The 27465-nt window shown below is 37.7% G+C and overlaps 2 protein-coding genes across 5 annotated transcripts in view; both read right to left on the bottom strand.

The window, feature by feature from the left end:
* Window positions 1–9765, bottom strand: part of chrnb1l (cholinergic receptor, nicotinic, beta 1 (muscle) like) — a 23644-nt gene extending 13879 nt beyond the window's left edge. Inside the window, exons 1-2 of one of the 4 annotated variants that reach the window (XR_009271967.1) lie at window positions 1697–2706; window positions 363–496 (exon numbers count right to left, since the gene is read on the bottom strand). Coding sequence is in view for 3 of the 4 variants with exons in the window: in XM_058781426.1 (XP_058637409.1) it covers window positions 363–496; window positions 1697–1748 (186 nt within the window). In the remaining variant the exon portion in view is untranslated. Of the gene's footprint in view, window positions 1–362; window positions 497–1696; window positions 2707–9624 lie in introns of those variants that run through there. The other 3 variants (XM_058781426.1, XM_058781425.1, XM_058781424.1) reach the window with 3 other exon arrangements.
* Window positions 8727–26847, bottom strand: chrnb1 (cholinergic receptor, nicotinic, beta 1 (muscle)). Its single transcript, XM_058781423.1, has 11 exons — window positions 26613–26847; window positions 23422–23555; window positions 21245–21289; window positions 20728–20837; window positions 18699–18807; window positions 17901–18045; window positions 17027–17212; window positions 16367–16590; window positions 14591–14766; window positions 9625–9772; window positions 8727–9422 (listed from the first exon to the last, which is right to left on the bottom strand). The coding sequence occupies exons 1-11, from the start codon at window positions 26671–26673 to the stop codon at window positions 9282–9284; spliced, it is 1479 nt and encodes a 492-aa protein (XP_058637406.1). The 5' UTR covers window positions 26674–26847; the 3' UTR covers window positions 8727–9281.
* Between the last annotated feature and the right edge of the window lie 618 nt (window positions 26848–27465).

Consider the following 27465-nt stretch of genomic DNA (forward strand, 5'->3'; position numbering starts at 1 on the left):
CGTGTCGAGTGTGGCATGCTGTCACAATCACTCCTTCCGTATGAAAGCTAATGTTCTATGCATGGCTTGATGCCTCATGGCTGGAAAGTGCTTGCTGAAAGGGGAAAGTGCTAATGTTTCTCTAATGTTAGGGAAATGTTGCTGAAGCGCTGGCCACATGGCCCAGTGGGTACGAGAGAGGCAGCTGGGCCGCTGATCTCCAACAGCCTGCTGTGAATGTCACTGAACACAAACTGTGTGAGTAATCACAAAGAGAGAAACGCTTTGGAAATAAACAATGAATAAAGAGAGGATCAGTAAGTAATTCCGCATAGGAAAATGTGTGTGGACGTGTTTATGTGTGAGTGTTATGTGTATCATACCAAGCTGATGAGCTGTACTAAAGTCATTCCCACTCGGACCATCACTTGCTCATTCCAGGTACGTGCTGGACGCACCTTCAGGTTGTAATCCTGAAACAAATCCTCCAGTAGCATGCGTTCAGCCTTGGATGCCACTGAAAACACACATGCGGACACACAAATGCTTGTTTTATTTCAGCAGGTCATTAACTCCTTTCTTAATCAAAATAAGTCCAGCACAGATTTGTCTATCTCTCTCCCTGTGTTTCTTCTGACTTGTAGTCATAAACAGGGTTTAAAGTCATAAGAATGGGCTGACCCAGATCAACATGCAGAGGAGTTAATGGCCTCAGTGCTGCTTTCTTTGTCTCCTTATTACAAGGTCAAATATGCTGTAGCATTCCAAACATTATATGAACTGTATGTCAGCGAGATGCAGTCCGTCACATGCAGTTTATGAAAGCACATAACTGACACACTGGTGACATATACACCTGTTACTATCTGCGATCACGTCTGTTCAGATAAACTTGACCATATACTGATTCCAAATTTCAAACGAATTAATTAATAATTTTCTTATTATTTCAATATTAATTCATTTAATATCGTAATTTATATATTACATGTATATATTTATATGCAATATATACACACACACACACACACAATTAAATAATTATTCATGATGAATATATATATATATATATATATATATATATATATATATATATATATATATGAATATAAATATTATTGTGCATACTGTAAATTATGCAGTACATACACAAAATGCATTAACATACAATTTTCTATAATAATAACGCATAAACTCTTAGAAACAAAAATATACATGCATACACACAATATATACATACATTTTGGGTAAGTCATTTTTTATTTTTATTTTTTTAAAGAAATGTATCTTTATTTAGCAATAATGCATTCAATTGATCAAAAGTGACAGTAAATAAATTAATTTCCTTTCAAACTTTATTCATCCAAAAATTCTGAAAATAAAAATTATAATGTTTTTCCACAGTAATATTAAGCAGCACAACATTGATAATAATAAGAAATGTTTCTTGAGCACCAAATCAGCATATTAGAACAATTTCTGAAGGATCATGTGGAGTAATTTAGCTTTGACATTACAGGAATAAATTATATTTTAAAATATACTAAAATTTGAAAACAGTTATTTTAATTTTAAATAATATTTTACACTAATACTGTTTTTTTTTTCTACTGTATTTGAGATCAAATAATCCCACCAACGCCAAACTTTTGAATGCTAGTGCAAATACGTCAACACAAACACTCTTCCCACATCTAAAATACCAGATCTGTATTACCTGTGAGAGTTAGAAGCCAGCAGCACCACAGGACCCCAAGCAGAGTCTTCATTTTAAGTACAATCTGTATATCCACAGTTTGGCACCAGCCGTCACCACATACAAACACACCTTAACAGCTCTCACATACAACTCTAACTAACTCACATATCCCACAGACTCGGTCCTCTCTCAAACCAACAGCTTAGTGTGATTGTGCCAGACCTTTCCTACCAAACCCTGACATGGTCAACTCATCACTTTTCTCCTCCCTGCAACCTGACTTGTGAAAAGCAGGTCTGTGATTGGTTGGGAGGAAAGAGAATTATGGGAGGGAGAAAGGAATGTGTGGACTCTGTGGCAGCCCTGGCAGGCACCTGTTGATGGTTTGTGTAAGTGTGTGTGTGGATATTTTTGTGAGAGAACAAAGGGAAGAGGTGGGCACGACTGTTCCTTTCCGGAGGGTGAGAAAGGAGAGGAGTGAACACACTCACATACACACACAATCACACTGCTCACATACTTGTGTGGGTACTTCCCTTTCACACTTGTTCTTAATATAACCCAATTATAATTACTAAAGACAAACTCGAAATGCTAGTTTTGCCATTATTAGATATGAATTCAAGTGTTGAGGACGTTTTTTTGACTTTTGAATTGAATTGCATCTGAATTGGCTTAGTGTCATTCATCTGAGGACATTGTCGGTAATGGTGTCCCCATATACACACACGCATACAACAAAGTGGCCAACATTAAGGCATGAAGATTTCACCCTCTCAACATACCCGTCTCTCTGTCTCTGTTCAATTTGTTATGTCTGTCTAGTGGTAAAGGCATTTGCTATTGCTGCAAGGCGACAGCAGATATACAATCTCTCAAATAAACACACACACACACACACACACACACACACACACACACACACACACACACACACTATTAGCATCTCACAGTCTAGCTCAGAAATGATCAACCATGACAACTGAATATTACAAACTAAAGATTAATAGAGTCGGGTTGTTGCTGTAAAGAAAATTCCACCAATCAGTGTTGCAGCGTGTTGCAATATCTTAATATATTTGAATAGATTTTGGGGAAAAAATAAAGAAATAATAATAATAATAATAATAATAATATTATTATTATTATATATACATATACATACACACACACACACACACACACACACACACAGGTGCTGGTCATATAATTAGAATATCATCAAAAAGTTGATTTATTTCACTAATTCCATTCAAAAAGTGAAACGTGTATATTATATTCATTCATTACACACAGACTGATATATTTCAAATGTTTATTTCTTTTAATTTTGATGATTAGAGCTTACAACCATCCCTACAGTATAAATTCTGGGTATCTCTTGTTCTTTGAAACCACAATAATGGGGAAGACTGCTGACTTGGCAATGATCCAGAAGACGAACATTGACAACCTCCACAAAGAGGGTAAGTCACAGAGGGTCATTATTGAAAGTTGTGGCTGTTTACAGAGTGCTGTATCAAAGCATATTAAATGCAAAGTTGACTGGAAGGAATAATTTGGGTAGGAAAAGGTGCACAAGCAACAGGGATGACCGCAAGCTTGAGAATACAGTCAAGCAAAGCCGATTCAAACACTTGGGAGAGCTTCACAAGGAGAGAACTGAAGCTGGAGTCAGTGCATCAAGAGTCACCACGCTCAGACGTCTTCAGGAAAAGGGCTACCAAGCCACGTCTGAACCAGAGACAACGTCAGAAGCATCTTAACTGGGCTGTGGAGGAAAATAACTGGACTGTTGCTCAGTGGTCCAAAGTCCTCTTTTCAGATGAAAGTAAATTTTACATTTCATTTGGAAATCAAGGTCCCAGAGTCTGAAGGAAGAGTGGAGAGGCACAGAATCCATGTTGCTTGAAGTCCAGTGTGAAGTTTCCACAGTCAGTGATGATTTGGGCTGCCATGTCATCTGCTGGTGTTGGTCCACTGTGTTTTCTGATGTCCACAGACAACGCAGCCACCTACCAAGAAATTTTAGAGCACTTCATGCTTCCTTCTGTTGACAAGCTTTATGGAGATGCTGATTTCATTGTCCAGCAGGACTTGGCACCTGCCCACACTGCCAAAGGTACCAAAAGCTGGTTCAATGACCATAGTGTTACTGTGCTTGATTGGCCAGCAAACTCGCCTGACCTGAACCCCATAGAGAATCTATGGGGTATTGTCAAGAGGAAGATGAGAGACACCAGACCCAACAATGCAGATGAGCTGAAGGCCACTATCAGAGCAACCTGGGCTCTCATAACATCTGAGCAGTGCCACAGACTTATCGACTCCATGCCACGCCGCATTGCTGCAGTAATTCAGGCAAAAGGAGCCCCAACTAAGTATTGAGTGCTGTACATGCTCATACTTTTCATTTTCATACTTTTCAGTTGGCCAAGATTTCTAAAAATCCTTTCTTTGTATTGGTCTTAAGTAATATTCTAATATTTTGAGATACTGATTTTTGACTTTCATGAGCTGTAAGCTCTAATCATCAAAATTAAAAGAAATAAACATTTGAAATATATCAGTCTGTGTGTAATGAATGAATATAATATACAAGTTTCACTTTTTGAATGGAATTAGTGAAATAAATCAACTTTTTGATGATATTCTAATTATATGACCAGCACCTGTGTGTGTGTGTGTGTATATATACAGTGAGGAAAATAAGTATTTGAACACCCTGCTATTTTGCAAGTTCTCCCACTTAGAAATCATGGAGGGGTCTGAAATTGTCATCGTAGGTGCATGTCCACTGTGAGAGACATAATCTAAAAAAAAATCCAGAAATCACAATGTATGATTTTTTAACTATTTATTTGTATGATACAGCTGCAAATAAGTATTTGAACACCTGTCTATCAGCTAGAATTCTGACCCTCAAAGACCTGTTAGTCTGCCTTTAAAATGTCCACCTCCACTCCATTTATTATCCTAAATTAGATGCACCTGCTTGAGGTCGTTAGCTGCATAAAGACACCTGTCCACCCCATACAATCAGTAAGAATCAAACTACTAACATGGCTAAGACCAAAGAGCTGTCCAAAGACACTAGAGACAAAATTGTACACCTCCACAAGGCTGGAAAGGGCTACGGGAAATTGCCAAGCAGTTTGGTGAAAAAGTCCACTGTTGGAGCAATCATTAGAAAATGGAAGAAGCTAAACATGACTGTCAATCTCCTCGGACTGGGGCTCCATGCAAGATCTCACCTCGTGGGGTCTCAATGATCCTAAGAAAGGTGAGAAATCAGCCCAGAACTACACGGGAGGAGCTGGTCAATGACCTGAAAAGAGCCGGGACCACCGTTTCCAAGGTTACTGTTGGTAATACACCAAGACGTCATGGTTTGAAATCATGCATGGCACGGAAGGTTCCCCTGCTTAAACCAGCACATGTCCAGGCCCGACTTAAGTTTGCCAATGACCATTTGGATGATCCAGAGGAGTCATGGGAGAAAGTCATGTGGTCAGATGAGACCAAAATAGAACTTTTTGGTCATAATTCCACTAAACATGTTTGGAGGAAGAAGAATGATGAGTACCATCCCAAGAACACCATCCCTACTGTGAAGCATGGGGGTGGTAGCATCATGCTTTGGGGGTGTTTTTCTGCACATGGGACAGGGCAACTGCACTGTATTAAGGAGAGGATGACCGGGGCCATGTATTGCGAGATTTTGGGGAACAACCTCCTTCCCTTAGTTAGAGCATTGAAGATGGGTCGAGGCTGGGTCTTCCAACATGACAATGACCAAGCACACAGCCAGGATAACCAAGGAGTGGCTCTGTAAGAAGCATATCAAGGTTCTGGCGTGGCCTAGCCAGTCTCAGACCTAAACCCAATAGAGAATCTTTGGAGGAGCTCAAACTCCGTGTTTCTCAGCGACAGGCCAGAAACCTGACTGATCTAGAGAAGATCTGTGTGGAGGAGTGGGCCAAAATCCCTCCTGCAGTGTGTGCAAACCTGGTGAAAAACTACAGGAAACGTTTGACCTCTGTAATTGCAAACAAAGGCTACTGTACCAAATATTAACATTGATTTTCTCAGGTGTTCAAATACTTATTTGCAGCTGTATCATACAAATAAATAGTTAAAAAATCATACATTGTGATTTCTGTTTTTTTTTTTTTTTAGATTATGTCTCTCACAGTGGACATGCACATACGATGACAATTTCAGACCCCTCCATGATTTCTAAGTGGGAGAACTTGCAAAATAGCAGGGTGTTCAAATACTTATTTTCCTCACTGTATATATATAGGGTTACCCTATTTATAAGACGACTTGTTTAAAAATCCCACTGGGAAAACTAATGGCAAAAAAAATACTTCAGAAACCAGTGCTGCTGAAAAAGGGGCCAGGCATTGTTATACTCTATAACATGCAATGTTCTTGTCATAAGTAACTGTAGAGAGCAGTGTAATATTAGTAATAACGATCATTGCAGTAACTGCTGTTTATTGATTTAAACGTCTGTAAGGCAAAATGCTGACCGTAAGCATAAACAGGCTGCAAATAAGCTTCAGACAAGTGCAACAAGCCCCACAAAACTTATCTTCTCTGGTCAATATCCCACTCAAAACGTCCCCAAACGTGAAGCTCCACAGAGTTAGTGGGTAGAGTAATTACTGTGCTAGCTGAGTTTATTCAGCTTGTTCATTGTGTAATTTATGCACAGTTAGTCTTACAGTGGGTCGATAAATCTCAAGGTTGTTAGTGATACTTTTGTAAATCTTTTAAGCCTTATGTAAGTCATTCTGAATCTTCTGAAATCTCTTTTGTGTAAGGCACAGTTCACATTAGGCAACTGTCAACAGCAAACTCAAAGCGTTTTTATTTTTAAGGGCAGGGTGGTTTGACCACTGATCAGACTTCAGATTGGATAGTTTCTATTTCCAGTTTTTTTTTTTTTTTTTTGTAGAAGTAATAAGCCATGCCTCTCTGTTCCTGCATCTATTCAATTGCTCTCTCTGATAGAGTCTATATAGGTAAGAGGACAGTAGCATCCAGTGAAGATATCTGGAGTAATGAGAGGAAAGTGCAGCAGGTCAGCTGGTCTCTCAAAAGTGACCCCAATATGTATCTGATTTCCACCTGCCTCTCTCACTCTCCTAAGCAGCAGGTGTTTTTAACTGTGTTCACTCAAATTATGTTGATCATATCATTTGTAATTAAAATGGTGTAAATTAGCAAATAATATATACAAGCATATACTAGTTACACTAGTGATATATTGCTCCACACTGTATCTACAGTGGGTACGGAAAGTATTCAGACCCCCTTAAATTGTTCACTCTTTGTTATATTGCACCCATTTGCTAAAATCATTTAAGTTCATTTTTTTTCCTCATTAATGTACACACAGCACTCCATATTGACAGAAAAACACAGAATTGTTGACATTTTTGCAGATTTATTAAAAAAGAAAAACTAAAATATCACATGGTCCTAAGTATTCAGACCCTTTGCTCAGTATTTAGTAGAAGCACCCTTTTGATCTAATACAGCCATGAGTCTTTTTGGGAAAGATGCAACAAGTTTTTCACACCTGGATTTGGGGATCCTCTGCCATTCCTCCTTGCAGATCCTCTCCAGTTCTGTCAGGTTGGATGGTAAATGTTGGTGGACAGCCATTTTTAGGTCTCTCCAGATATGCTCAATAGGGTTTAAGTAAGGGCTCTGGCTGGGCCATTCAAGAACAGTCACGAAGTTGTTGTGAAGCCACTCCTTCGTTATTTTAGCTGTGTGCTTAGGGTCATTGTCTTGTTGGAAGGTAAACCTTCGGCCCAGTCTGAGGTCCTGAGCACTCTGGAGAAGGTTTTCGTCCAGGATATCCCTGTACTTGGCTGCATTCATCTTTCCCTCGATTGCAACCAGTCGTCCTGTCCCTGCAGCTGAAAAACACCCCCACAGCATGATGCTGCCACCACCATGCTTCACTGTTGGGACTGTATTGGACAGGTGATGAGCAGTGCCTAGTTTTCTCCACACATACTGCTTAGAATTAAGGCCAAAAAGTTCTATCTTGGTCTCATCAGACCAGAGAATCTTATTCAGGTGTTTTTTAGCAAACTCCATGCGGGCTTTCATGTGTCTTGCACTGAGGAGAGGCTTCCGTCGGCCACTCTGCCATAAAGCCCCGACTGGTGGAGGGCTGCAGTGATGGTTGACTTTCTACAACTTTCTCCCATCTCCCGACTGCATCTCTGGAGCTCAGCCACAGTGATCTTTGGGTTCTTCTTTACCTCTCTCACCAAGGCTCTTCTCCCCTGATAGCTCAGTTTGGCTGGACGGCCAGCTCTAGGAAGGGTTCTGGTCGTCCCAAACGTCTTCCATTTAAGGATTATGGAGGCCACTGTGCTCTTAGGAACCTTAAGTGCAGCAGAAATTTTTTTGTAACCTTGGCCAGATCTGTGCCTTGCCACAATTCTGTCTCTGAGCTCTTCAGGCAGTTCCTTTGACCTCATGATTCTCATTTGCTCTGACATGCACTGTGAGCTGTAAGGTCTTATATAGACAGGTGTGTGGCTTTCCTAATCAAGTCCAATCAGTATAATCAAACACAGCTGGACTCAAATGAAGGTGTAGAACCATCTCAAGGATGATCAGAAGAAATGGACAGCACCTGAGTTAAATATGTTAAATATATCTGAGTGTCACAGCAAAGGGTCTGAATACTTAGGACCATGTGATATTTCAGTTTTTCTTTTTTAATAAATCTGCAAAAATGTCAACAATTCTGTGTTTTTCTGTCAATATGGGGTGCTGTGTGTACATTAATGAGGAAAAAAAAAAAGAACTTAAATGATTTTAGCAAATGGCTGCAATATAGCAAAGAGTGAAAAATTTAAGGGGGTCTGAATACTTTCCGTACCCACTGTACATACACAGATAAGCACACGGTAGAGGACATTCATATACAATACGTACTGTAAAAGGTGAGAGAAACAGTTTTTGTAATCTCTGACAAAAAAAGCAGATTTTCAGAACACATTCTTTGTTCTTTATTCAGCACACAGAAGTTTCCTTAAAAAAAAAATATTCACCAAATAATGACTAGAATAGCCTTCACAAATTTAAGAGCACACATCACACTGCAGTATCAGAACAATTGCCTACACATTATGCATAAATGCAACTACACTACCGTTCTAAAGTTTGGGTTTTTGAAAAAAGTCACTTATACTCACCAAGGCTACATTAATTTGATTAAAAATGCTACACAAACGGTAATATTGAAAAGTATCATTAGTATCAAAGTTAATGAGAAAGCCAAATTAAAGAGGAACTGCATAATTTCAAAATGGCAAAAGCAAATTTCAGCAAATTAAAAATGTATTATAATATCAAATCTCACTGAACTCAGTGATAGTAAGGCTGTTTTTATGCATCTATCCACTGCATTAACAACAGAAATATTGTGTGAATGAATTGCTGTGCTCTTTGTGTTGCAGTAAAAGACCATAGTTGTGCATTAAATCCGCAGCAGTATCTAACACATCTCGTGCCAGTGTTTTTGAGGTGAAAAGTTCAGGGCTAGAGAGAACAACCGTCAGATTTAGGGAAAGGGGTCAGTAGGTGTGGCATTGAAGCTGGCATCAGCAAAAATGCCCAGTGTCCCAAGGGTGGTAAAAATCACAAAGATCCAGAGGAAGAGTCGATCAACCACCATGGCAACATACTGCCAGTCCTCCTTTAACTGAGGCAGACAGGAAGAGGAAGAGAAAGTGGAGAAAGTAGAGAAAGTAGAGAAAGAAAAAAAAAGGAAAAATGAAAAGACGAAGGTGATGGCAAACAGTGAAACATCAAGATTTACAGAGCTCTGACACACAGACAGAAGCAGGAAAAGTAACCTATAATTCTGACACAATTGGCTATAGTTATCATTCTAAATCACTTACAGCCTCGTAATCTTTCTCAGCCTGCAGCTGCTCTGCGATGTAAGTGATGGCCTCCACAGCTGCCTTGAGATCTGGAGGAAGGGTGAGGTAATGACTGGGGCCGTCAATGAACTTTCTCAGGTCGGTGCACGGACCCTCAGGCTGGTACCTGCACCACAGGGAATGGAGGAGGAATATCACTGTATATTACAACACCTTTATTAAATTCAGAACATGCTTGGCATTATTTTGTATGTGTACTGCCCAGAAACATACTCTACACTGCAAAAAATGCTTTTCTTACTTAGATTTTTTGTCTTGTTTCCAACCAAAATACCTAAAAATTCTTAAATCAAGAAGGATTTTCTAGACAAGTCAAAATTAAGTGAGTTTTTGCTCGAAACAAGCAAAATAATCTGCCAATGGGGTAAGCAAAATAATCTTATTTCAAACAGAAAACAAGATTATTTTGCTTGTTTCGAGCAAAAACTTATGTCAGGAGTACACTTTTTGTACTCCTGACATAAATTAATAAATTAATGCCACTGCAAGAGTTTTATCAAAACAGTGGTCAAATATCAAAGCTAGAGCCTTTAATCTTTCTAATGATGTACAGTTTGTTCATTTCAAGTAAGAGTGTGATGTTTTAACGTGCTGTGAAGGTGAAACAACAATAATTTGAGGCCGCTGGTGATTTTTGCATGTTAAGAGGATAAAGATTATGAGGGCTCATTAATTAATGGTGTGAACAAACAAATTTCTTTATGATAAACACTGCAATAATCCATAAAAACACTTTAAGAGTTAACCTCAGTAAATTTCTTGGACTGTATCAGAAAGTCATGAACAGAGGCTGAAACCTCAAACAGCAAGTCTAAATCCGTGGAGGATCACATTACTTTGTCCTTGAGAAAAGGGTGCGAGCGTTTAAAGCCTTAGAATGCATTGGGCTGTGCGCCTTTCCTGCTGTGCGTGCGTGCGCACCCACATAATCCCAAATCAGAAAAAAAGACTGCTTCTCAAAACTCCTGTGTCAAGGTGACCCATGCCAATGTGCACCGCAGATCATATTCACTCGATCACTTATTTTATAATTCACTCTTTCATTTACTAACTCACTCACAGTCATTCTTTCTTTCCTTTCTCTTTTTTTCCAAATCCCTGCTTTATGCTGATGTTGTCACCACCCACCCATGAAATCCTTCCAATGTGCTGATGAAATGCTTATCACCGCTGATGTGTTGCATTCCTCTTTTGTGAATCTGTTCGCTAACATCTGTTTCATTATGAATCCCCTCTCTTTCTTGCTCTCCCACTGCCCCCTCTCTTTCTCTTCATCCATTTTCCAGATACGACACCTCCACTTCCCACCACAAGGGGTCAGTGTGGCTCTTCATTCCTCATAGCTCTACTGTCTACTTGTGTATTCAGGTGCGGGTACAAGAGCTCATTGCAGGTAGTCTGTGGTTCCCCAGTGAGCTTCAGTGAGCTTCAGTGACCTGAGTGGAACCCCATTAGACTGAGACATACGTTAATGCCAGGCTGAGAGCACAGCCGATTGGGAGAACAGAGCAGAGGCAAGCTTTAGCCCAGCTGAGGAGTGTGTTAAAACATGTGCCTACATCTACGACTTGAAACAGCACTAACATCATCACAGCAGATGATAGATCAAATCAGTGTCAAACATATTGTTAAAATTCATTTAAGCACTCAGTTTTTTTTTCTACAATTAGAGCATAAGTTACCATATTCAGAATGGCAAAGCTCCAATCTGTTTTACAGATTTCTGGAATCAGTGAACACAGTTTTTTATCAGTCCTCCAGGAAAAAACATCACAGGCTGCTAAAACAAGAACTTACAATGAAGAAATAAACGCTGGAATTTACAAAGTTTGCAAAGTTCAAAGATATCCAGAGTTTATGGTATTCAAAGGTTCAGGCAAGTTGGTATATTCTGCATAAATTATTTGTTTTCGAGAGTATGTCTGTGAAATAATTAAGAGTGGTTACGGACAAAGTCTACATGAATTTTCCATGAATTGCACTGAATTGATCAAAAGTGCCAGTAAATACATTTATAATTGTTGAAATGATTAACATTATAGAAACCATTACTGGTGATACTGAAGACTGGAGTAATGATGCTTTTTTTCCCCCTGTGATGGCAAATTGCAAAAACTGCATTTCGAAACATAATAAAATAGAAAAGAGTTGTTTTAAATTGTATTAATATTTCACAATATTACAGTTATTTACTGTCTTTCTAATCAATTAAATAAATGCAGCCTTAAGCATAAGAGCTTTCTATCAAAACCATTAAACAATCATCCTTTTGAAAGGTGTGGGGTTGGTAAATATCACATTTAAAAAGCAAACTCTGGTTATATGTTGCAAGTTATGTTTTACATATCTTGGGCAGAATAAGTTAGATGGAAATAGTCAAAAGTCTGGCGAGTGGCTGCACTCGAGTGGCTGTTTTAAATTAATGAAACAAAAGGTCAATGGCATCCTCTGTCGGTCTTGAATATTTTTAATTTTTGTTCGCCATCCCTTAGCTTTTTCCTTCCCTCTCCCTCCTCACTCTGTACGTCAGCAGACACAGATGACTAATCAGGAAAGACTAATTTGACTAAAACATGGTGGCAATGGTGCCAAAACACGCTATAAAACCAATTAAAAAGCAAGATACCGCTGCCTCATCGAATTTCTTTCTCATCTCCCCTTTCTCTCTTACACTCTCTCCTGTCTCTATAGCTCCTCCCGCCTCTCTTGAGCCTGATGCAGGGCAGGTCTAATGTGTCAGAGCTGATTTGTGCTGATCGTTTTTATTTTAGTGATGATTTCTTCTTTTTTTCTCACTCCCCATACACACACACACACACACACACATATATATATATATATACACCCCAGACGCACACAGCTCGCTGAGAGTGAAATTCCCTGGTTGAGGTGATTTAAAGTGTATAAGAGAGAGAGTAAGGATTAATCAAACCCTAAGGCGTTTAACTGTGCTCACACACATACAGTGGGGTCCACGAGTCTGAGACCAACAGGGAAAATTCCTCTATTTTGCATTTTTCTAATTAAACAGGCTACAGTTTTTCATTACAAAATATATTATCAGCAAAACAATTCCAGTTAAAATTTTAATTAAAAAATTAAGATGAATTTCAGAATATCTTTCAATTGGTTTGTCCCCCTTTTGCTTTAAAGCAGCAGAACTTGCATGAACTCCACAAAAACCTAATCAAGACATTTTACCCTTTGTATAAAAATAGTATGTCACATGACCGACGCCACGTAATTAGTTATGTGATTAGCAACCTAGAAACAGTGTATAAACTAAAAGAGTTCATTTTTACATCCAACTATACTTTTTTCCAAAGTCCTAAAACTTTGTGCAGGTTTAGATTTTGAATCCCAAATTTTCAATGTGGCCTTCGACATGACTGGGGTCTTTAAATGTGTCTCCAAAGTTATCATAATAACATTACCAATTCATTACTGAATACTTATTATTGTGTACCTGTGCTCAAGCGCCAACACTATTATCTTAAAGGGGTCATATAATGCCATTTTTGTACAAGCTAATATGATTCTTTAGGGTCTAAATTGAAAGTTTGTAATATACTTTAATTAAAAATTCTCATTAGTATTGTAAGAAAACACTCATTTTACCTGCTTAAAAACAGCTCTGTTTTCAGCACACGGTTTTAGTGCGTGTGTTTTAAATGCTAATGAGCTTTGCTCGCCCGCCCCTCTGTTCTGTGGGGCGTTTTGACACTAACACACGTGGAGTGTTGCCTTGACAACAGTTGAGGGTAAGATGTGCTTGCCTATACAAAAGTAAATATGTGATCAGATAACATAACTTATTCTGGCATAATATTGAAAAACATCAATTAGAGTGTTTATAGTCTTGGATCATATGCATTTGCAGGATGTAAACAGTATTTTGCAGGTATTGTGTTACCATTAATTTTCATGCAGTTATAACTGTTTTTTATTTATTTAAATTTTTTACATTACTTCTTAACAGACACCGTTATAAACCATCTACAAAAGTAAGCTTAGTGTAGTGTTATAATGTTAACTTTAATATCTGCGTACACAGTTTGTAATAACACAATAACCATAACGTTTTGTTCATTATAAACGTGGGATTATTAAGTATATTGAGAACGTCGTAAATAGAAAACATGCATGTACCCTGAATGTAAACATTAGCCACATACATCGTGAAGCGTGCTAGCGATTTGCAAAGATTAATATAAAGGTTAATTAAACGTTACACTCACTTCTTCTGGAGGTTCAGCAGGAACACGAATAGTTGGTACCGATTCTTTTTTCAGGAGCAGCTTCTTAGCAAAACCAGCTTTATACTGACCTTCATTTATAAAGCAGTCTGGTGAAAAATGATTCGCGCAAACATGAAAACATTGACGTTGCTCGTGGGGAATATTCCCTTCAAAAGCAAAACTCAGCCACTGTGTCTTCAGCGGTTCGGACTTAGGAACATCAAAATGACTGCTGTGTTCATTATTGCACCGAGAACAGAACACCACAATCGCTTAGGCGCCATTCTGCTCATAGACAGCTCCAGCGTATATCAACAATGACGCGGACTATGATTGACAGCTCGCTCACGAGCAAGGGTGGGTCTGTGTTGAAACACTGCTGTCAATCAACCATCGTGGGAGGGGCGTCCGACCGTGTGGCGTCACACGGTCGAACGGCTTGATTTGAGACAGGGTAAAACAAATAAGGAGATTAAAAAAAAAACACTGGATGGATTTTTATCATTTTATGATGGTTGTGTACAGGCACTGCTAACACACATTTCAGTACAATCAACTTGTAAAAGTGCATGTACCATTATATGACCCCTTTAAGAAATCAGTTTTCTTCTCCCTTCTGTTCGATTTGACCCATTTGACCTATGACCCAAAAGATCTGTGACATTCAGATCACCTCAGGAGCTCACCTGTGGGGTTTGGGGAAGAGGAGGCTGGTGTTATTGGGCTTGCGGATGAAGTACTCATCGGCCACTCTGCTGATGGCTTGGGTGTTCTCCTTTTTGGTAGGTTTCTCAAGAAAAAGAGGGGTCTCCACTTTAGGTCGCAGCATCCCCAAGTATGGAGGCAACATGTGGATGAAGATCTAGAAGAAATGTAAGGTAACACTAATTAGTAATTACCTAATTAAGTACTTAGTAGTACCCATTGTACTTACATGAAACAAAATGTACTTACCATGTAACTAAGTTATGGAACAGCCTGTACTTACCGTTTGTAATTATGTAGATGTAATAGGCAGCTACTGTTACACATATGTAACAGACCAAGTCTGTTACACAGCTACTTATGTAACCAAAAGATTGATACATGTGTGTTGCAGACTTAAACAATTTAATTATAAATGTAAGTACACAGACATAAGCTACTTAAAATAAAGTGTATCAAGATTGTACTTAAGTGTACAAGTAGCTGTGTAACAGACTCGGTCTGTTACATATGTGTAACAGTAGCTACCTATTACATCTACATAATTACAAACTGTAAGTGCAGGCTGTTCCATAACAGTCACATGGTAGGTACAGTTTGTTTCATGCAAGTACAACGGCTACTACTAAGTACTTAATTAGGTAACTACTCTGTATTATGACACCTTAACATAAAGTGTTACCAAATGTAAATTTACAATCTTATAAGTTTTTACATTAAAATTCATATACTGTAATAACAGATATTGATTTAGTCAGAATGAGTGTTGAGAAAGGTGTATGATTTTCTAAATGTACATGTTTGTTATTTGTCCATCCTCTATTCACAGCAAAATAATACTTATGTAAGCAAAACAATAATTTCTAGTGCACTTTATTAATAACACTACAGTGCTTCTTAAAACAGAGTGTTGTGGAACAACAGTTGCCTAGAGATGGCCGAGTCCTCACTTCATCTGCATGACTTCACAAAGGCTCTAAAAGAAACAGACAGATTGCACTTGGCCAGCAAATAATCTTTCAGCCTTGCATCACACGTCTATTTTCACATGTCCTTGCTGTCATGAGTGAATGTCCTGCAAAACTGTACTGAATGTGAATAAAGAAATGCTGCTTTTTTTATTATAATCTTTAGAAATGTTGTCCACTTGTGATTGGGTAGCTTGAATCAGGTGTTAATTGAAGGTAAAAATGGGTCACTGTGGTGTGATGAAGAGGCCACGGCTCCTAATAAGTTTAAATAATGTAGAGCTCACAGCCATTGATAAAGGTTAATAGTCTAGCAAAATAGGCTGCTTTTTGGAAAGATACTATTATTTTGCTGTATGCTCTCTTTGCTAAACCGAATTGTTGTCCATTTTGAACCATTATGCATTTGTGTCTATTTTTCATTTTTATCCTTTTTTCATAAGTTTGTAATTGGCAGATGGGGGTGTTTTGGAGTGTCCGGGAATAAAAGAAAATGCTAAATGGAAACATTTTCTACATCTGTCATTTTAACAATGTAGCCGTCAATTTGTTGAAAGCAGCTGACTCCACATAATTTTCACAAAAGGATGTGTATCTCCTTACAAAAGCAGAGTGACTGTGTTTTGCTAATGCTAATTTATTCTCAACCAAAAAAAATAAAAAATAAATTCCATCCCAAAATAAAGACTTACTGTAACTTCATCAAGCATAATTCCAGTTTGTAGAAAGCAAGTTCATATGCTATATGAAATCTTCTCTGATACTTTGACTAGAGTCTTCTGTACTGACCTTGCGCACCCAGAGGGGCATTTGATGTGTGTTGGGGGAGCGATGGTGAAGGTTGAGCACCACAACACTGAGGATGACAGAAAAGGTGACCAGGATCATGGTGAACATCAGATAGTTGACGATAATGGGAACACCCAGAGATGTTTCTGGGACTTTGTTGGCAAGCAGAAGCAGGAAAACAGTTAAAGTCAGCAGTACGTTGATGGAAAGGCCCATCTTCTCCCCTGAAAAGAAAAGAGAGCTCCTCTTGATCTACTCATGCATACACTTACACAGAGTCTTAATGTGTTTTTTTGCGATAAGGTTAATTGTACAGTATATAATGGAATTAATAGACCAGACTGTATAAGCTGTGGAATTAGCTTGCACTAATGATCCCTTCATGATTTGTTACACTTTTAACTGGTAGAATTGCAAGACTGAAAGACGGTTTAACTGTGCAGGTATAAACTCTATTTATAATGGACAATAATAGGACATTCATTAGTTCAAGGTCAATAAAACCTGAATCTAATAAAAAGGCCATTTGTGTTGATGTTCTTTAATTTTCTGTGCATACCGATACGTCTTTAAAGTGGATTTGATTGATTTTACCATTTGTAACCAATCCTGGCATCAGTTTGAAACAGAAAAAATAAAAACAGAGCAAACATTCTTTACCTGCATCAGGTGGCAAGTAGAAGTTAAAAATGGCAATGATGGTGATGAGGATACAGGGCAGGATGATGTTAAACACGTAATACATGGGCTTCCTCTCGATGATCAGGTAGAAGGTGATGTCCTCATACAGGTCCTCTCGCACATTCTTCCGAGAAACCTTGTGACGAATGTGCCATTCTCCACCCTCTGGGATGAGAGACCAGAAAAACAAAACCTTGTTTGTTTTCATGTACAGTTGGATATGTGGTAGATAGAACATTACTATGACGTCACACAGTGAATTTAAGCAGTCTAAGCCAATGGGCAATTTTTTGAAACGTAAAAGTTTATTGTCAAATATCACATTATAAGTATTGTATTTATTTAAAAAAATGAAAAAATAAAAATAAAATGAAAAATCACATATCACACCAAAGGATGAAATAATGTACAAAGGCTTTACAAAACTTTGTCTGAACATTTAAAAGGATGCTGAGCCTTGCTAGATGGTGTCTAGGGTGTTGCCAGGTTGTTCTACTGTAGGGCAGGGGTGTCCAATACTTCTCCCAGAGGGCCAATGTCATGCAGAAATTAGCTTGCCTGGAAGCTTTTAGTGAGTCTGAAGACCTTTGTGATTAGCTGATTTATGTGTGTTTAATTGGACAGTGGCCTTCCAGAAACAGGCTTGGAAACCCCTGTTCTACAGTAGGTCTACTTCTAACAGTTGCTAGAAGGTTTTTTTAGTTGTTGTTAGGGTGGTTGCTAGAGTATTTTTAAGCTGTTGTTAAGGTGTCATGGAACGTTTCTATGGTGTTTGATGTTGTAGTCTTAGCTGAATTCTTTGAATGATCTTAATGTTCATGAATGTCAAGGGGTAGTGTTAGGGTTCCATTACCACTAAAGCCTGTGTCATAGACTATCTCTCGGATTTCATTTCCTTTCTTATCAAGGCCATGCTGCAGATCCACTTCTGAGGAATCATACGTATACGAGTGGAAAACCATGGTGCAATTTTGCCAGTCGAAAGGAAAGTATGTCACCTGCAGATGAAGAAAAAGGTACCAACAAAGAGTTTGTGCATGTTAGTGTGTGTGCTTGTCTGATGAGCATCTTTCCTCTCAGATCTTCCTTTAATCATCTCTCTTTCTACTTTTCACACATGCAAAGACCAGACGGAACATCAAACGCAGCCAAACTAGAGCGAGGCCAAACAAAAGCAGCAATACAAATGAGGAGGGGAAAAAAGTTCACAAAACAAGTACAAAAGAATCAGATAGAACGAAAGAGATCCTCACTTATATGAGGTAAAGCAGACTTTTTCAACAAGAAATTCTCCCCAGCAGTGTCCTACAGTAATATATTCAGTGCAGTTGTGCCGAGTACAAACACTAGTGATTTAATGCGTCATTAAACTTCTTATGATTTTCCACTTCATTACAGTATTTAAAAGGTCTCATCCATAACTTACTCTTATTACTACAGTATTTACCGAAAGGTGCTGAACATTCATCAACAAGAACAATGCCGAAAAAATGAGTGCTCAAAAGAAAACATTAAAGTAATGATGATAGTGGAACCTATAATATTAATACACATCTAGATTTTTTATGGTATGTTGTTAATGTTTACACATTTCCTAATGTAATATTGAGTAATTCGCAATATAAAATTTCTGTTGCATTGCAGAATTTACCTTCACCCCGCAGGAACTCTTGAAAAGTGCTGGTGGCGTCCACGTCACACGGCCGTTACTGTAGACCTGCACATGTACCTGTAGAGCTACACCAAACACGCCATCATTGCTGCACACACAAACAGGGTTTTTAATGCAGATAAACTTGTATAACAAGTTGTAAATTTGTAAAAATGTAAACCTCAAAATTACGGCAATTTAGATGGATACACTATTACTTTCTCCCCTTTTTTTATACATATGAAGTATAAAAAACAACCAAACAAAGCAGGTCATTAAGTGAATGTGTGACACTGACTATGTGTTACCTTTTCACTAATTTGTCAATAACACAAAAGGTTGACACGGCAAATACTGATTTTAATCGTTCAGTTCACCTTTCACACACTGCTACATAATGCTACTTTATGATACATAATTTAGGTCACACTTAATTTTAAGGTCCAATTCTTGCTATTAACAAACCATTAACTATGAGTTTTCCCTCAATAAACTCCTTATTTGCTGCTTTTTAATAGTTAGTAAGGTAGTTGTTAAGTTTAGGTATTGGGTAGGATTAGGGATGCAGAATATGGTCATGCAGAATATGTGCTTTATAAGTACTACTAAATGGCCAATATGTTAATAATAGGCATGCTAATAAGCAACTAGTTAATAGTGAGAATTGGTCCCTATACTAAAGTTTTACCATAATTTATAATGTAAAGATTTGTATTAAATTAAAAACATGCGTCATATTCCACTAGTACTCTGACTTTTGGACCCCGCTCCATACTGTTCAAATATTCATGCTCAAATGGAGTGAGTTAGTTTAACAAGAATCAGTTCAAAGTTTGTAACTAAACTAAACATAAACTGCACATTCAACAATATTGGCAAATTTTCTATCAGTACATAAAGTAAGAACAGATTGGAATCACTTAAAAAAAATACTGAAATGGACTGTAGATTTTAGCTGCATCACTTTTGAACCATTATTAGATATTGAACACTCATCAGCACTGATTATTTGGCTCTAGTTAAAGGCACTCAGTAATGCTAAGAATACTTAAATTCTTAAGAAGCCTGTGAGGTGCCGAATGCATTGGAGGTTTCTCTGTGCTGATACTAGCCAGAGTAGACCGGAGTACTTAAAGGGATAGCTTACCAAAAAAAACAAAACAAACTCATTGTACTTGTACATATTTAAATTTGGTGTCTCAGTACGCTTTGTGCCAGGTTCTGGGAAATGCCAATGGCTCTTTATCATCTTGTAAGCCTAAGTGTGTATGTGTGTAAGATTTACAATGAATAATGGCTTAAATTTCCATCTGTTCCTGACATAAAACTATAATATGACTCAGGACACAGCGTACAAAGTGTATGGACTACTACTTTATTCTGTCCTTTCAGAAGCTTGACAGCCTCTGATCATTGTTAACTTGGAGTTACTGACATGACGCTGTCAAATTATGTTATTTTATCACATCTTGTATGGTTGTTTCATAATAGGTCAGAGTAATACCTACAATTCAGATAGATCGACCATTTGAGCCCTAAACCATAGAGCGCTTGCATATAATTCTAATAGGACACAAACCAGGCCTTTAAAACTTCCCATCTATTACAGTAATGGTGCTGTGGGACTTGAAGATGTCCCTCATTGAACAGTGTGTGGGATGCAGTTTGTGTGTGTGTGTGTGTGTGTGTGTGTGTGTGTGTGTGTAGGAGCAAACGCAGGACCAGCAAGGCTGCTAGCAGACAGCGGTGTTGTTTAATTGGCTATAAAGCGGAGATGAATGAAGGAGAGAGGATATTTACACCAGCAGTGATGGGGTCTACCTGGACATTACAGTGAGAGTGTGTGAGAAAGGACCAGATAGAGAAAGTACACTTCTCTTGACAAGCTTCACCAAAGCTTTGAAAATTTCTGTTATTTCTGCTGTTCTAGCAGAAACTCAGCAAAGGCTCTCAAAGATAATGTGCCCCACACTCATAGGTTCTTTGAGATATTATGCGACACACACACACACACACACACACAACTCACTTATTGATGAGAACAATATCAGGAAGCCACAGTTTTCCAGACGGGATACGCAACACATCAATTCCCCCATAATCTTTGGGGTTCCAGGAGAGGCGATAATCGTTCCACTCCTGCAAGAGCATAAAAGGTGTGTGTGTTTATGTGTTCATGTGCAGATAAATGAGGGTCATCGACTCATCGTAGAAATTATAAGTACAACCAGTTCATCATTTAATCAAATGATTTCAAATGATCTGGCATGTGTCATTAATTATACCAAATGCAATATCTCTGCACATTTGTCCATACATATTATCAACAGCATTTGCATAATTTTTCATTTTGCATTCAAAGTTACTGTATATTGATCCAAGTTCTTATTGTTAGAGTTTGTCTTGTGTGGTAATTTTAGCGCAGGAAATTATGATGACAAATAACATTTCCTCAATGCAAATAAAGCTTTATAAATTTAAATTGCGCTCAAGACGTTATTTCTCAAAATGACACACAGGAGCCAGAAGAAATTGTGCAGACTTACCAAGTTCATAATTACAACAGTGTTCATCTCCTCATCTTTCATGTTCTAGAACACAAAAAAAAAATGAAACAAAACGAAATAAAAATAATTCATTAATTTAATTAGCGGATGCACATGTTTAGAAAGCAATGTAAAATCAATATTACACATTTAAGAGTGCATGTCTGTGATTTGGCCACAGGTATGAACAACAGCATGACTGCAAGTGTGATGTTGCTTTTATACAACAGATCAATGAAAAAGAAGTTATATATTGAGCAACTCACATTTTAGCCACAGTATGGACAAATATTTACTCCACCAATAAGAACAGATCCCAAGAAATATCAACAATCTATATTTACTCCACCAATAAGAACAGTTTCAAAGAAATATCAGCAATCTATATTTACTCCAATACGAAGAGTTTCAGAGAAATATCAGCAATCTGGAACTTACAGTACTATAAAATGAACTTTAGGATGCAATATCTTAAAGCAATTTCAGCACTATGCTATCTTGGGTAAGTTATATCATATTCAATATTTTAAAGGAATCTGTGTAAAATTTAGGTTGAAAATGAAATTGCTCAACCTCCATAGCAGGAGCCATAATGAATGTAAACAACACAGTAACCACCAAACACTATATTATACTAGCATTGTATCTTATTATTTCTAGAACTGCTGTTTTTTCTTGACGGTTGACAAACAATTGGGGGGATTAGGAAGAAAAACAAGAGCATATCTATAAAGAAAGATCCCCAAATTCTCTGCCTCTGATGTTTGTTTAGAGTCACGACAAATAATGGGAACCCTGGCTGCAATGGGAGAAGGGGGTGATGGGATATGATTAGCAGACAAGGAAAAGACCTGAGACTCAATGGTCAGATCAGTAAACAGTCCTGAATGCTATTTAAAACTAGTGTAGGAATGTCAGCTGTCCCAGTCTCAGTACAGAGCACAAACAGTTGGGGGATGGGACAACACACACTGTAACACTCATACAGACATTGTATATACACTTTATATTATTATTATACATGTAATGATTTCAGTGTGTGGATAGCTCCAGGCCAAATACAGTTATTTGGGATGATACATTAATGCTGTCTAAATATGTATCTTGTTTTGGACATTCATTTGGCTGCTCAAGCAAAATTCATGTGAAATCACTGTTCATAAAGCCTGTAGAGAAGGAAGGTCATGTTCCTTTCTGTTCAGAGCAATGAAAAGACCTTGATTATAAACTTTAAAGGTGCTGTATGTAGGATTTTGACTCTACTAAAGCATAAAAATACCATAATATGTTTGCAGACATTTGCGAAAATGCAAATCTGTGTGTGCACTGTTACCCGAGACTTGGTTATTAAATCCCTGTTTTAGGAAGTGAAGGATACCATGACCTGATTCACATACCAAATTCACACACTGAACAGCTGAACCAATGCCAGCCTTAGTTCAAACCAGCTTATATTATGGGCCAAAAAAGAACTGAAACAGTTTTTCTTCTGCAAATTTACCCCAAATAATTAACAGCATTTTATAAGGGGTCATACTATAGTTTTTAGTTTTAGTTTTACTATTTAAGTTTTACAGGGATCATAACCTCTAGTCTTTTTTCCCCCAATACTCTGTGGGCCTTGGATATAAACGGTCTTTTTTTTTTCTGCTGTGACTTTAAGAAGTATGTGTGACATGAGCAAAAACTCTTGAGGTACACCAAGGAAAATAAAATAAAATTCATTATAAAATGATGACTCCCAAGTTTTTTGACTATCTCTTTAAGAATCACAGCATTACACACTGCAACACAACGGGTAACAACACACTATTTGTTTCAATAAACAAGTAACTAACCACATCTTCTAATAAATCTAATCTAATAAATGATCAGCTTTTTGCAGTCAGGCAATCATAATGCTTTTGACCCTAATTTGCTTCCTTAAAAAAAAAAAAATAATAATAATGTTCTTTTAAAATAATTTATTAATAAAAATTACCATAATTAATATAACATTCAAGTCAAGTCAAACTTATTTTTATAGCACTTTTCACAATACACATCATTCCAAAGCATAAAGCTGTATTGTTAAAGATGAAATAATACACTTTAATAAAATAACAAATAATTTAATATTAATATTAATGGTATGTGCCTATTAAACTACATAACTATGTGTGTTTGTATGTTCATACCAGGCTGACAAGTGATGAGAGGGTCATGCCTATCCTCACGACGATCCTTTCCTCTGGGCTCCTTGCAGGACGCACTTTTACATTGTATGAAGAAAACAGTTTCTTCATCAGCCGACCTTCTGTTTCTGGTGCACCTGGAAAAGATGTTGCTGTGTTTCTGAGAAAGCAGATAAATACAGAAGCACAACTCTCTCCTACCCTTAGTCTTTAATATTAAGAGTCTGAGCATTAAGGGTTTTGCGGGTTAAAGCCCAGAATGTCTTGTGTATGGGGCAGTTTAATAATAATAATAATAAGTTTTATTTATATAGCACCTTTCCAGAGCTCAAGGACACTTTACAATAACATCAGAAATGGGAGGAAAACATCAAACAGTAAACAGAAAGAAAAGAACATCAGAAATCCAAAGAGTAATATACAACATAAAACGGAATAAACAGAAGTTAACCAAGAAAGATAACATTCTGAAAACAAGTGAGTTTTGAGCAGCGATTTGAATTCAGACAGGCTATTGGCAAGACAGAGTGATCTGGGTAGAGAGTTCCATAATTTAGGGGCAACAACACTGAACGATCTGCCCCCCATGGAAGAGAGGCGATATCGAGGGATGGTGAGAAGACGAGAATCAGAGGACCGCAATGAACGTGGTGGAGAATAGGGGAGGAGCAGATTGCAAAGATAGTAAGGAGCCAGACCATTCAAAGCTTTAAAAGTAAGCAGGATAATTTTAAACTTGATATGATAGGCTACTGGTAGCCAATGCAGATCAGCTAGAATAGGGGTGATGTGGGCTGAACGCTTTGTGCGAGTGAGAATACGAGTGGCTGAGTTTTGAATATACTGTAATCTAGCAATAGAGGTAGCTGGCAAGCCAACGAAAAGGGCATTACAGTAATCGAGACGAGATGAAACAAAAGCGTGAATGAGAGTTTCTGCATCTTTGGTACTAATGAAAGGACGGAGCTGGACAATTCGTCGTAAGTGAAAAAATGCTAATTTAGAGAGAGAGTTAATATGAGACTGAAATGAAAGAGATGGGTCAAACATAACACCGAGATTTCTAACGATACTAGATGGAGTAATTAAAGTGCCAGTAATATCGCAAGTAAAGTCAGCGGGAACTTTGGTGGTAAGTGATGGAGTACCAATAATGATGATCTCAGATTTTTCCATATTTAGTTTCATAAAATTAGAGTTAAGCCAAGTTTTAATATCCTGCACGCAAACAGAAATTTTTTTGATTTGGGTGGATAGGGAAGGCCTGCATGATGTGTAGATTTGAATTTCATCAGCATAAAAATGATAGCTAAAGCCATGACGCTGTAGTATCTGACCCACTGGTAAAATATAAATAATAAACAGCAAAGGCCCAAGAACGGAACCCTGGGGGACATCTTGTTTCAGGGGGGCAGTAGGGGATCTGAAATCCCGAGCAGAAATGTAGTTTACTGCCTAATCGTTGAATACAGCTCTGTGTAATGATGGATGGATGGATGGATCTAAAAATCTGTACATAAAGCTGAACAGATAAGAGATAACAGCCTTGGGTGTTCCTAGACCTGCATCATGCACAGTTTTGAGGATGACTGTTTACTCCACTCGCCTGGCCATCGCTGATGTTTTTATGCATCACGTCTGCCGTTTTTTCCCGCAGCTTTCGAAGGTTAGCCGCATCTATAAGCGGGCCTTCTAGGGGGGCCACATTCATCAAGTCTCGCCAGCTCGAGCCCTCCAGAATACAAACTGACAGTTACAAACGACACGCGTCACCCCACGCGCCACCTTCATTACCAACCGCCACTACTAACGGCTGCTGCTTTGAGCATATGTACACATTTACAGCAGTTTTACTGTGTTTTGACCAAATTTTCTTGTGAGTAATAACTTTAAGTGGCTTTAATTGAAAAAAGAAACCCCAATCCTGTATTCCAATTTAAAAAGACAGTATCATGGGAGATACTTTACGGAAATGAGAAATCGCTATTTTTTTCTGTATGAGCATTTAAACTGTGAAATAAATGAGGCTTTACAGAGAATATGCCATCTGCTGCTCAACAGTCCCACTGAAAGCTTCCCTAAAATAATGACCACAATTAACCTCTCTGAAACACCTTTAAATCAACTTTTAATATAAAGAGTTCCTGATGACAGTCTGACTTGAGGTTAATTTACAGTTTCCCCATGGGTACTCATAAACCTATTCTTTAGAAAATGTCCCTTTTATGTTAAATCACTTTGGTACCATTTTTACAGGTGGTAATCCTTTTGACTGACTCATTCTATCATACTTTCGGTTTTATGCTTCATTACACACAGTCATCGTTTTAAAACACACCATTAATGTGACATACCATGGGAACATTTGGTTTACAACACCAAAACATTAATTTATGTATCAGTCAACCCAATAGTAAACAATGGCAGATACTTGTTTCAAATCACTCTTTGGGTTTTTGAATTAAAAATATTACAGAGCTATAATGTATGCTACAGACATCATAAGAAGTGCACTTACATTAATGATGGTAATATCTATCCAAATGTGTGATCAATAAATATATGGCACTGCCATGAGGTTTTGTGCTAATTCGTAAAGTAGAATTGTGAAAGACTTAATAATTGCACAGTACACTACAGCCCTGACAAAATATTCTCAAAGTATGACTGACAAGATACTGCAATTGACCTTTTCACACTGTGGTGAGTTACAGTAATTTAGCCTCTGTCATGGTAAGACCTCTGTTCATCATACAGTATAGCATACTGTAAAATAATGCCCTGGGATTATGTATTAAAATGAATGGATAGATATGCAAATTACAGGCTTTATGTAATTTACTTTAAAGGTAAAATATTTATCAAAAGCGTACTAGTAGTGAGAAATCTAGACTGCGATTTTGTGAACTGAATTAAAATGTAGTGGAATAATGTTTAAATAAACATTTTCGATGCATTGTTTGGCAGAGCTATAATAAAATTCACAACTTGCATGTAAAAACAGTACCAATTCCAATTTAAACAAAGGCGACTACAAAAAAGCAAAGTTAAACCCCCTTTGGTGTTGTAGGACGTCAGAAGTTGGATTTACTATCAGGTAATCATATCAGATCACGCGTGACGTTACTTTAAAGTTTACTGGGCGTTCACACGTGCGAGCAAAGCACAAATTCACTTTGGGAACTTAAACTTACCTGCCATTGCGCTCAGGCCACAGAGGCAGCAGGTGAAAATAAACCAGTCCTGGGCCTTCATGGGGATTCACCAAATGAAATCAAGGTGATATCTTCATAGAAAGTTAACGTGCGGGTCCATCCGTGTTTGTTCCAGCACACACAGTTGACGAGAAGTCAGACCGCTGTCACTGAGCTCAGGTTACAGACACGCCGCACGAGCCCTGCGCGCACACCCTGGAGTTCACGCGCCCACACTAAACATTACCTAACAAAATAGTAGCCTATTTCATAGAAGAAAAATATATCATATCTGTTTAAGAACTAAAACAGGGATTGACGATTATTATTCCATCACATATCTTAAAAAATGGTTCGTGTTTCACGTTTTTGAAATAAGTATGGCCGCATTTATTTAATAAAAAATACAGTAAAAGAGTAGTACTGTGAAATATTACAATTAAAAATATTTAAGCACCAAATCAGCATATTAGAATGATTTCTGAAGAAAGCTGAAAATTCAGCTTTGCCACCACAGTAATAAATTACATTTTGTTTTTTTAATATTACAATTGAAAAAACAGTTGTCTAAAATGCTATAATAGGTCACAGTATTACTGTTTATCAAATAAATGCAGCCTTGGTGAGCATAAGAGACTTATTTCATAAACATTATAAAGAGTTATACTTGCAGTATATACAGGTGCATCTCAATGAATTAGAATGTCGTGGAAAAGTTAATTTATTTCAGTAATTCAACTCAAATTGTGAAACTCGTGTATTAAACAAATTCAATGCACACAGACTGAAGTAGTTTAAGTCTTTGTTTCTTTTAATTGTGATGATTTTGTCTCACATTTAACAAAAACCCACC

This window comes from Onychostoma macrolepis, chromosome 07, assembly GCF_012432095.1.
Source record: "Onychostoma macrolepis isolate SWU-2019 chromosome 07, ASM1243209v1, whole genome shotgun sequence".
In the NCBI taxonomy this organism is placed as follows: Eukaryota; Metazoa; Chordata; class Actinopteri; order Cypriniformes; family Cyprinidae; genus Onychostoma; species Onychostoma macrolepis.